Here is an 11,604-nt window from a genome sequence, read left to right on the forward strand (position 1 = left end):
AGGCGTAGGATCATCGCTGTAGAGTGCGGAAATGAATATCCCAGGGACGGCGCGATTGGTGTCTATGAGCGGAATGCCATGACCAAGCCAGACAGCTCTGGATCCTATAGCCGAAGTGCTAGCCGTCTCGGGTGCACGTGAGGACACATAGGCGTCCAAGTATGTTTGCGGCTTTTTGCCAATCGTACGGACAGGTCCATTGCCCCGACGCACTGCCCCAGCACACCCCAATAAAATCTGCATCGTGAACCTTAGTGGGCACGGTGCTTGCCGTCTTTTTTTGATCTGCTGAGAGCTGGCTGACCGCTCTGACAACAAACACAGCGCTCGGTGCACGGGAAAACATGGCGATGGATGACGTGAAAGCAAACTCTGAGAGGCTGCACCTCATGCAGTCGGCGCTCGGAGCAAAGGCTCTTCCAGCTGCGTGGTCAGTGGTCGCGGTAAAGGTGTCAAAAATGGCACGCGTAGCGAACGACTGGAGGTTGATCTTTGGGCGTGCCAAAATTGCGGGGAACACGCCCTTTCCCCTCTCGGTGAAGTCTCGGACGACGCCATGCCGTTGCATGATGCAGAGAACGCAACCACCAATCTGCAGTGATGCACACGTTCCATCCTTCCAGATTGCCTCTAGATGCTCGGCACCCTCATGCACCTCCAGCTCAATATTTTCTCTGCATCGCGATCGTGATCGAGCGTCCGCGGCCGCAGCCCGAGCCTACCCGTCGGTACCTGTGACTTTCCCGGTCACTCAAACATCTGGGGCATTACACCCATCATCCTTACTACTACATTGGAAAGAAGCGAAGACCAGGTCAAGCCTTGATGTGCACGTCTAACGAAACCATTTTAGCGGTCCCACGCGACATGATCTGCAGGGAAAGCAACCGTCGCACGACATGGTCTGGTTTGTGAGCGTTGTCATGGCTGAGGCTCAAGGTCTCTGCATGTACCAACCGTGTCATCACTGAAGAGTCAGCTCTTACTGCCCCCTCCAGCTCCTTTGTTCGATGCGGGGCTTACTGCCACATCAGCATTCTTGGGAAAGGCATGCGGTGCAGCCATGATTAATATTCACTAGCAAATCCTCGTGCGAGCTTCCGGCCGTTGGGACGGAATCAATTTCCGCTCAGGTCATCGGAAAAAGGCACTCAAATACAGCCAACGAGGCTATGTCATGTCGGGCGACTAAAGACGCAGGACAGTCACTGTACGGAACCACTAAGTTTTGAGCTCCACTTTGAGAATCTGGAGTGAAGATCCCAAGGTCGGTGCATCATCGGTGCGGTAACTAGTAAGTAACCTGGCTGGTTCACGCTTCAGCTAGAAGTAGCGTGGATGGTCTCATCCGACAAAAGAATACAAGCTGGAAACACAAGGTGGTCTGAATTTGGCAAGAAACCCATAAGATGTATCTCGGTTCTATATGTCTTCCATCTCAGTATCACATGGCAAACATGACCAAATCTCATCCAATGCGATCCAATCACGACTCCGACCCACCGCCATAGATGAGCTCACATTTCTGCTCAGCATCAGCAAGTGCACAAACAAAAATCGCCAACGCAATAGAACGGCTGAGTAGTCACTTACAAGATCGCTCGTACAAGCACCATGGTCTCCTCTAACTGGGTAACACTGATCCAACGTTACCTGTTTACATTCGCATTCCTGTCAGGCCGTCAGCAAAGAACAACTACACTTTATCAGCACAGCATTGTACATACAGCCTTCAATTCCAGCGGGCAGATCGGTGGCGGTCCACATGAACAAATAGGTAGAGTAGGTGGGGCTGGCGCTGGCGCTGCTAGTGAGACGGCCGCGAAGAGCACGGAGACGATGATGACGGACTTCATTTTGGAATTGCAGAGAGACTTAGATGTAAAAATAGTTTCACGGAGTAGTTGTGAAGCTGCAAACATCGATGAAGGATGAACTTATATGTCAACCAGCTCTACCCGTGGCTTCACTATCTGACGTGATATTGTGTCAAGTTGGGAAAAGGCATATGAGACATTCAGCGAGAGCTGAGGGAAACCCGAGTTACCCATACGAATAGAAGACCATGTCTGGGTCTTCGACTGCGGCATAGAACCCGAATAGGAAAATGCGTTCTACCAAGAGCGCGGTGTAAGATACTGTGGCTGGCGGAAGAGTCGGATTCGAACGCAATGATCTTAGAACGTCTGACGCTGTAGCAAGATGCCAATGCCAGTGGTGATGCTCTCGAATGAGATTGGATTATCGTCTAAACCTTGATGCTGCTGTTATGTACCACATCTAGAGTTTCGATGATCCCTTCGGCCTCTCCATCGCCTTAGTCTGCAGAGGTAGAGGTACGAAGTCAGTATATGTCTCACATGCACTTCGTACAGTCAGAACTTACCTTGCTCTTGAAGTTTTTAACAAGCTGTCTCACACCCAAGTCCAGCATGACATCTTCCGCACCACCTGGTATCCTAATACCAGGAACCTCGCGGTATATCCCTAGGAACATGTTAGTTACTACCTGTACTTCCGGAACTCGCAATACTCACTCTCAATCAACTCTCCCTGCCCACTCTTCGTGTATCCATTACCGCCAAATAGCAATTGCGCCGTTTGCGCGCATTCGTTCAGCACGATGCCGCTTTGTGCTTTGACCATGGCGGTCAGGCCACCCAACTCGATGTCGGCTGACGCCTTTGGTAGGTGTACCATTTGGTATACGAATTGCTCGACCCAAGCCCATTGTGACTCTAGCAGAGCACCAGCTTTCGCTAGGCGGTGGCGTACGACGGGCTGTTCGACGAGGGGTTTGCCGAAGGCTTCGCGCTTGAGGACGTATTCCATTGCGGCGGAGAGGGCGACACGCGCTTGACGGGTTGCGCCGATGGCGATGCTGAGTCGTTCGTGGTTGAAGTTGGTCATGCTGTGAAGTTTACCGTTAGCTGGAGTACTTCTTGAGACCGTTGTTATCTTACATGTACTTCATGCCCATACCCTCTTCTCCGATGAGATTCTCAACCGGCACTTTGACATCGTCAAGTTCTATGAAGGTCGTTCCTGCACTGACTTGACCGCCAACCTTCAGTCGGCGCATGTTTACTCCCGGATTTCCTTTCAAAGGCACGACCAACATTGAGAGACCTGTAGGCCCAGGGCCGCCAGTCCTAACAGCCATTGAAGAGTAGCTCGACCAAATTCCGTTTGTGATCCACTTCTTGGTTCCGTTAACAATGTAGTGTTTGCCATCGGGTGTCTTTGTAGCGGTCGTTGTGATGTTTGCGACGTCTGATCCGGCTTCGGGTTCGGTAATGGCAATGCAAGTTCGCTTCTTGCCGGTAAGGAGTTCGGGGAGGTAGCGCTCTTGGAGCTGTTTGCTGCCGTATTTGATAATGGGCGGCACACCGAAAGACATGCCTGTGGTAAGAGAACCAGCCGGTCCTGCGAGGCCCGTTCGCGCCATCTGGTGCGGCTGTTAGTTGCGCTCAAACTGGGTATTGGGAAATTCTACCTCATCGGCGTAGATCATGGTATGGATGTAATCCCATTCCTCGACCTTAACGACACCCAAAATGTCATGGATTCCGAGCTTCTTCAGCCATTCCACTGGCAACGGGGCAGGTAGTGTCGGCAGCAGCATGCCTGCTTTCGCGAACGTCTCGAAGACATGCTCGGGCACAGTCTCTTCCGTGTCCCATGCCAGAGAATTCTCCAGGAGATGCTCATCCACAAATTTGCGACACGCTTTCTGCCATCTCAGATGCGTCTCCTTGTAGTATGGGGATGGTAGGCCGACGATGTAGGGCGGTTCGGAGAACGGGACGAAAGCTGTGGAAGACATGGCGATGTTGTCTAGGCGAGCCGAAGGTAGAGTAGAAGATGTGAGCGACGGGGCTCTGCTGCATGTAGACTACATGATGGTGTTGCGCTCGGTATATGGAGAGGAGAAGTGGAGTCCGGGGTAGCTTCAGGCCAGCCGAGGTTCGCCAGAATTACACGCTTCTGACATGTCATGAACCGACGACTACCAGATCGAGGCGCAAGCCACGCTCCTGGGCCAGAGACGTCTAGGCAGTTGCAATTACCACTAAAGCGACAAAAGGAAAGACTATCTTGGTCTGCACTTACATACGAACTTTGGTTCCGAGGGCTTGGATAATGGTGTTGCGCGCTGTTTGGCATGTAGTCCGAATCAGGCAAGTTGCCGAAAGCCGTCGATTGCTGGCGTCTAGAGAGTTACCACAGGTCATCTGCACAACAACTGGCACTGTGCAGGTATGTAGGTAGGCATGAATGCCTCCAGAGTACAGATCTCGGATGCTACGACCTCCATCACACAAGCACGGAAACTATATCATGCCAAGCTGGCACGTATCGCGTACAACATAGGATTCGTCCCCAGTTTACGCCATTTCTCACTCCAGTATAGCATATGCTACGTCGAGTCAACAACCAAATTATGGATTGGGATACCCGTCGAATAGAGTCTGTAGCGCTGAATGGCAATGACTACAATCACTTCGTACAGTGTGAGCATCGACTGTTCGATATTAATACTTTTCATCGTCGTCAGAGCAGACCACTGCTGCTGATATCAGAACGTACATCAAACATATGGTAGTTCAAATATCGTAGAAACTTCTGGTATTCTAGCTATTTTTTGAACGCACTCTACGAGGTGATTATGGTACGTACTCTCAAGCTAAGGGTGTAGTGGTAACGTAGCCGAGTAATCGAATGAATGTCAGAAACAAGGTACCGTAACTTACTCACATGTAGTTCCACTTGTTAACTGGCTGGGCACGGTGAACAGTCGCCTGTATCCTACGAGACGGGTGTATCAGCGAGAACTTCTAATCCTCTTCAATTTCACCTTCCTCGCTTCCGCTGCGGAGGGCGCGGTCTTCTTCTTCCTTCTTGATGGTGCTGGCTGCCTCAGGAACAGGCGTCTTCGACTTGCGGTCAGGGCGTGGAGAGTAGCGAGCACGCTGTGACGAGGTTAGTGTCGTGTTCTCAATATATATGGGGCGTAGTTTTGCGGACCTTTGTCTCACGATCGCGTTTCGAAGAGCTCTCGTCGCTTTCCCGACGGCGTCGAGCGGACGACGTGCGACCACCGCTGTCACCGTAGTCTAGCAGACTAACGGTGGCCTCACGAGGGTCGGCCCTGCTGACATAGGATCGCTCGCGCTCGGCTTCACGCTCGCGGCGCTCACGTACGTAGTGATCACCGCCAGGGCTGCGACGAGAACGCTCGTAACGATCGTCGTCTCGGCGCTCACGGCGCGGGGGAGGAGACAAGCCTGTACTGTCGTTGTTCCTGTAGCGCGCCTCCCTGTCCTGTACCGCACGACGGCGCTCTGCAGCATACGGGTCATGTTCAGGTGAGCGAGTTCGTGTACGATGACGACGATGAGAGTCAGAATGACCATTGCGATACTCACGATCTCGGTCACGCCTGTCCCTACTACGGTCACGGCCATCGCGCCTGCTTCGGTCTCTGCGATCGCTCTCCTTCTCCTTCAAGCGGGACATGAACTTGTCGAAAGCCGATTCGCGGAGGGTATCTGATTTCAGTGCGCGATACTCGTCTGTCTTTTCAACGCGGGGACGTACCACTTCCCAGGTGTCTGACAGCGACACCGGCGGATCAAGATGCTTGATGACTGACCGAAGCTTGTCCACGGTGGAGCGCTCGTTGTACTCTTCGTCCTGGCGGTCTTGCTCCTCGCGCTTCTTGACCTTTGCAAGGACGTAGTTGTATATGCTGTGCATGGACTGTTCGTCAATATCAGCGGTGCGAGGATCTTTTCGCATAACGTTAAGGAAGTCTTCCACAGGGGTCGACGTGGTAACCTCGAAGCGTTGTTGCTAGTAGCACAGTTAGTCCAGATCCAGTAGGGAGTTGGGGGTCGGCGTACCTCTAGTACATCAAGCGCCCTTCGGCGCAGAGTGCGGAACTTGCCCTCTTCCTCCTCCAGAGCATCACGGAATAGATCGAGTGGCGAGGATCCGCCCTGCCCAAGCATGGCTGTGTAGCGCGGTTCGTTCTCGATGTGACTGTGAATGTCCTTCCACTTAGTACCAGCACGAAGCAGGCCGTCCCTCCTAAGCTCGTCTAGAAGCTCGAGGAAAGCATCACGGTTCTTGCGCTCGACGCGGTGCTTCTTGCGTCGCTCAGCTTGGACTTTATCGTTGTGTTCGCGCTGGAGCTGCCTGATGTGCTTTTCGAATTGGTTCAAGACATCCATCCGAGTCAGAGTTTCGAACTTCTCGCTGTTGAACTCAATGTTCTGCTCCAACTTTTCCTCAGCTGCCTGCCAACGCGTGAACGGCTCCAGGTCCAAGCCCTTCAGCAGACCCATGACCTCGTCGAGTGCAGAACGCCTGCTCTCTGCCTCTTCCTCTTCGTGCGCCTTCTTCAAGGAGATGATGTATTCTTCAAATAGAGCCCTTCGCTCGTTGTCATCCTTGGCTGAGCGGAAGATGGTTTCCTCTTCGATGATGGGCAGAGCAGTCTTCCAGCGTGTGTAGTACTTGATCTCGGGGTGCGAGCGCAGCATGGCGGTGAAGTCGGATCGTAGCTTGGCCTGGCGATCCTGCTCCTTGTGCTTCTCCTGGGCGCGCAAGTCTTCGCAGTACTTCTTGAAGGCCTCCTCGCGCTTCTCCGGCTCGGGAATGGCGCGCCAGTTGGGATCGTGGATACCGGCGCGGACGGCCTGTTGCCAGGTCCAGTCGGGCTGCACCTTCATCTGCCTGAGCACCTTCATGAAAGCAGCCTCGGCTTCCTGGGGAGTAGAAAACTGCAGCTCGGTGCCGGTCGTGAAGCTGATGTTGGGGCGGTCGCCGCCAAAGCCAGATTCACGGTCGCGCTCGCGATCACGGTCACGGTCATCGCGGCGGTCGTGTCGGTCGGGGCGGTACTCGTCGCGTTCGGGGCGTCTGTTGTCGTACGAAGGCGCGCTCGAGGCTGGTCCCGTTGGCCATCCCGCAGGACCGGCAGGGGGCGGGCGCTGGTTCTGCAGGCTCTGCCTGTACTCGTCGATTTTCTTCTGGACGACTTCGGGAATCTCCCACGTAGTCTCGCTCGTGCCAGTCTTTGCGTAGTATCGCCTGCCGCCTGCTACGTGCGCAGTCCAGCCGGTGCCGGGAATTGCGCGCTTTTCAGCGTTAGTATTGTCTCGCTGTCGAATGATCATGAGATCAAGTACCTCTACATCGTCCTTGAGCTCGTCGGGCTTTTCCCACGTGGTTTGATTGGTGGCTTTGTTGAAGTAGTACTCCTTGCCATCGGCTGCTGTCGCGACTGACCATACAGAAGCTTGAGCCATTGGCGGCGCGTAGGGTGGGCCGTTCATTGCGCCGGTTGTCGATGGTTGCGCGTGAGGATGGGCAAAGTCAGAACGCTTGTCTGCAAAGAAGTTGTGGAACTTGTTGGCGCACGGACGCTTTGGGTAGCGCGAAAGCAGGACCCCTAGTTCAGGCACCACATTCACGTGTTCCTTCACATCTACCTTCACCTCGATAGTCCTGCGGAAATCATGGCAGACGATGAGGTGATGCCACGCAGGAGCCTCGAGTTTGCCGAGAGTTCAGTGCTGGAAGCTGTGGTGCCTGCGAGTTCCGACATCGACATCAAGAGCGAGATCGACTCTTGGGATGGTGCAGCAGACGACAATGGTTCCATATTGCCGTTCCTAGCACAACGAAATGTGCTACTTCTCGGTACGTCTCCAACAATTCCATACAACTAGCATGTCTCTTACTCATGCACAGGCCTTTAGATGAACTCCTAGCCGTATATGTTGTTTTCCAAACACCGCTGTTAGACGAAGCGACCTTGAAGTCATATCTTGCAAGACTGGTGATCAATGTCGAAGCTTTTGCGTTCAGTACGGTTCCCCCGTCTGATCAAGATCCAAAAGCTACGCCTCCCAAAGAAGTCATCTTCTCAGGGACCATCAATCATACAGATGAACCTACGGTTGTCAACCATGGTGAAGGGGAAAGTGCTCATACTTATGTTATCTGGAAGGTGGATGTTTTCATAGGTGAGACAATCAGTCAATCTCTCATAGAGCGTATCTAATCAACAGCAGCTCGCCCACAAGGCAGATTTCACAAGCCTGCAGTGTACTTCCAACCCACAGCCTCCTTCAAGCCAGAAGAAAAGCCTCAAAAAGACGCGTCAGAGGATGACTATCTCCCAAGTGGCGTACCCACACCCTTGAACCTGCTGCAGTCATTCGAGTATGATCCCGCTCTTGTTGGTGTCCATCCACGGCTCTCTGCAATGCGTATCAGCAAGGTCACTCCGACTGCCCCTGCTGCAAAAGAAATGGCTCGACCAATCCGGAACGGACAAAGACCACTGTTCCGTGTGCTACCACCTTTGATATGGAGGATACGTTATTCGAGAATACAGGCATCAATAAGCGACTTGTCTTTAATGGCTTCTTTGGATCTGGAAGTCGCTCAATTCGCTACCTACGACGTCAGAATCAAGAAAGTCAACCTGGCTCTACATGGAGGAAAGGTTCAAAAGTTGAACGACGAGCTGGATACCACGACGAGCCACAAACCTGGTGACCAGCTGACATTTCTATACAAGATCCGGCCTGATATCGGTACCGATGGAACACCAGCACTCGGGAGTAAGGGTCACTACTTGACCTTGAATGTGGAGGCCAATGTTACAATGTCCGATCATTGCCATCCAGACATTGCTATCGAGTGGAAGACACCTGTTGACTTTCCGTCAGAACAGGCGCTCAGCTTGGCCAAGGCTAGTCGGCCGAGTAGCTCCACAACACAGAGCGCGAACGCAGCCAATCCTGACGCCCTTGTCACTCAAGATACCCAAGATCAACCCGAACAGGATGCTTCACACAACGACGTCAATGTCACTCTGACAGTGTCTGGGCCGCCCAGTGTCAAGGTTGGCGAGATCTTCACGTGGGATGTGTTCATAGTCAACCGCTCGGACAAAACGCGAAGGCTCGCAGTTCTGGTCATCGCGAAAAGACCGAGAGACTCAGGGAAGCACAAATCACATCCATCCGTCTCTTCTGTAGGCGGACCTCGAGCGGATAAGAAAGAATTGTTTGGGACGGCGGTCGTTGACGAAAACGTCGTATACGCTAAGCAAAAGAGTGCGAGGACCGATACAGCGGATTTGATCTGCTTGACAACCGACATACGGCTCGGGTAAGTCGGAGTAAGCAGAAGGGTCACAGAACGAATGGCTAATGTGCTCAGGCAACTCTCACCCGGCTCCTGCTACACGGCCGACCTCAAGTTTCTTGCGCTTTCGGCAGGAGTATTGTTCGTGGAATCGATACGAGTAGTCGATCTGGTCAGCAACGAAGCTGTCGATATTCATGATTTACCAAGTATTGTTGCTGTAGCTTCGTGAGCTCGCAACACCTCCTATAGTTTAGACTATCTTTAGTCAATGAAGCGTGTGATGCAGATAGTGTGCTCCCCTTTATGTTGCGCCGTTGCTTGTAGTAGACCATGGCTGGGGTCGTGCTTGTGACGCCGAGACACACTGTGGAGCTCAGCAGGCGCTCAGCAGAGTGGAGCACAGATGCCACCACCGGATTTGGTCCACGAGAAAGTGCTAGACATCCGGGCTCCCAACTTTACGCCTTGGACATAGCTCGATAGTACGAGCCATAGGCGCGCGGAACTAGGCTGATGCCAGCCGTCGCTTGATGTCTGAAACTCGTCATTGGTCCCGGCGTGAAATTCTCGCCACTGTTGCAGCACCTCCGCACTGAACCCTGGGCTGCGGCTGCGCATCGCATGCCTCTGCTACACTTCCTACCACAAACCGCTCTTAATCACGATAGTATTGTCGCCTGCCCTATTTCCTTATCGCGCTCTTGAGCCGCAACAGATAGGACCACTTATAGCCGCACACGGGCCTGCGGCTACGTTTCATCAACGTCATCGCGATCTTCGAGCAACGCTACACCTAGAGCTTTTCACAGGACCCATACTAAACATGAACAGCACCAGACACAGACTGCTTTACCAGCTCAACAGCCGCTGGATTTACGGGAAGATTGTGAGCCACTGCTCCTGATACTATTTGATGGTCGACTAATTATTTCCAGCCGCTGCTGCATTCGATAGTATTCCTGCTCCAAATGGCGGCCGTCAGCATGCTCACGCGCAAGTACAACCAGTACTATGCGGCGCGTCCAGTTCTCACCACGATGATCACCAACGCCGTACGTGCTCCCTTGTTATAAACGCCATGCGCATCGAGTGGCATGGCGCGCGACCGCCACACCGCATGTTGCGACTTCTGCGCCGAACCCGACATATCTTAGACTTGACGAAATAGGGAGGCTAACACCATCTGTAGGTGTTGGGTGGTATCGCGGACACAGTAGCCCAGACGCTCACTGCTGTGCGGGAGCGCGCAGTACGCAAGAAGGGCGGCCCAGGCAAGGACGACTTCCTGGCGATCGAAATCCACGAGCTCGACAGACGGAACCCGTTCAACGAGAACGACCTTATCCCCGACTCGAAGATACTCCCCCCGCCTTTCGATTTCGAGCGAACCACGAGATTCATGTCCTACGGTTTCCTCATGTCGCCAATCCAGCACAGGTGGTTCGGCTTCCTGTCCAGGACTTTCCCCGTTTCAAAGACTGCGACATGGTTGCCAGCACTCAAGCGCGTGGCTTTTGATCAATTCCTGTTCGCCCCAGCTGGTCTGGCTGCCTTTTTCACCTTCATGACTGTTGCTGAGGGTGGTGGTAAGCGTGCTGTGCAGCGCAAGTTCCAGGATGTATACGTGCCTGCGCTCAAGGCCAACTACATGGTCTGGCCGGCCGTGCAGCTCATCAACTTCCGAGTCATGCCCATCCAATTCCAGATTGTAAGCATTTTGCTCCAGGTCATAATGCTAGCGACTAACGTGTGCCAGCCATTTGTATCTACCGTGGGTATTGCTTGGACAGCTTACCTCTCTTTGACGAACTCGGCCGATGAAGCCTAAGCCTATCCAATTATGCGAACGAATTCCAATGTTTAAATATTCTACGTACACATAAGTTCGGGTCATGGTGGCATTGGGTGATTCCCCTTGAGCGTCTCGCGCGTTAGCATGTTTGGTTGGGCATTTGCACGGCGTCAGGTTAGTTGACTTTGATACGGTCGATGTGTTATGTACAGTCTTGAATTTGATACAGAATGAAACTATCATCATGCACATATATCGTTCGCCTTGCGTGTATGCTTGGATTGTGTGTTTTACCAAGTCTCTTCATGTGGAGAGATCATGCAAGACGCGTTGCAACGATACCCCAACACCACTGAGTACTCTCGGCCGCGGGGGCTGTCGACCTTGGCTGCCCACTTTGTCAAGCCCCAAGACGCGCGGGCAGCAAAATGTGTTTTACCTCAGCTAATTTCTCTAGTCCGGTCACGTCAACTTGCTTTTTTGTGGTTCGATAAGGAGCGCGAAGCTTTGCATGCAGGAGAACCCGTGGATTGCCCCGCTACACCCCACCAAGCCTGCCCATGACGATCTGAAGCTCGACAACAAACATTGAACACCTCCCACGCTTCTTCCTTTCTTCAACTCATTGACGTAAGTGGACC

At 53.0% G+C, this 11,604-nt stretch overlaps 3 protein-coding genes across 3 annotated transcripts; 1 reads left to right on the plus strand and 2 right to left on the minus strand.

Annotated features, from left to right (window-relative positions):
- Positions 1-2,280: 2,280 nt before the first annotated feature.
- On the minus strand, positions 2,281-3,826 carry J4E84_009859 (uncharacterized protein; the record flags this gene model as incomplete). The annotated part of the gene is made up of 5 exons (XM_049392419.1): positions 2,281-2,322; positions 2,387-2,487; positions 2,538-2,911; positions 2,964-3,448; positions 3,497-3,826. 5 exons carry the CDS (start codon positions 3,824-3,826, stop codon positions 2,281-2,283), a joined length of 1,332 nt encoding a protein of 443 aa, XP_049239826.1.
- Positions 3,827-4,838: 1,012 nt separating this feature from the next.
- On the minus strand, positions 4,839-7,343 carry J4E84_009860 (uncharacterized protein; the record flags this gene model as incomplete). Its single annotated transcript, XM_049392420.1, has 4 exons — positions 4,839-4,973; positions 5,029-5,856; positions 5,907-7,145; positions 7,197-7,343. 4 exons carry the CDS (start codon positions 7,341-7,343, stop codon positions 4,839-4,841), a joined length of 2,349 nt encoding a protein of 782 aa, XP_049239827.1.
- Positions 7,344-7,526: 183 nt separating this feature from the next.
- Positions 7,527-10,999, plus strand: J4E84_009861 (uncharacterized protein; the record flags this gene model as incomplete). The annotated part of the gene is made up of 7 exons (XM_049392421.1): positions 7,527-7,710; positions 7,770-8,036; positions 8,085-9,192; positions 9,244-9,309; positions 10,003-10,057; positions 10,107-10,223; positions 10,361-10,999. The coding sequence occupies 7 exons, from the start codon at positions 7,527-7,529 to the stop codon at positions 10,997-10,999; spliced, it is 2,436 nt and encodes an 811-aa protein (XP_049239828.1).
- Between the last annotated feature and the right edge of the window lie 605 nt (positions 11,000-11,604).

The sequence above is a fragment of the Alternaria hordeiaustralica genome (assembly GCF_023758085.1).
Source record: "Alternaria hordeiaustralica strain BMP 2776 chromosome Unknown scaffold_33, whole genome shotgun sequence".
Classification (NCBI taxonomy): domain Eukaryota; kingdom Fungi; phylum Ascomycota; class Dothideomycetes; order Pleosporales; family Pleosporaceae; genus Alternaria; species Alternaria hordeiaustralica.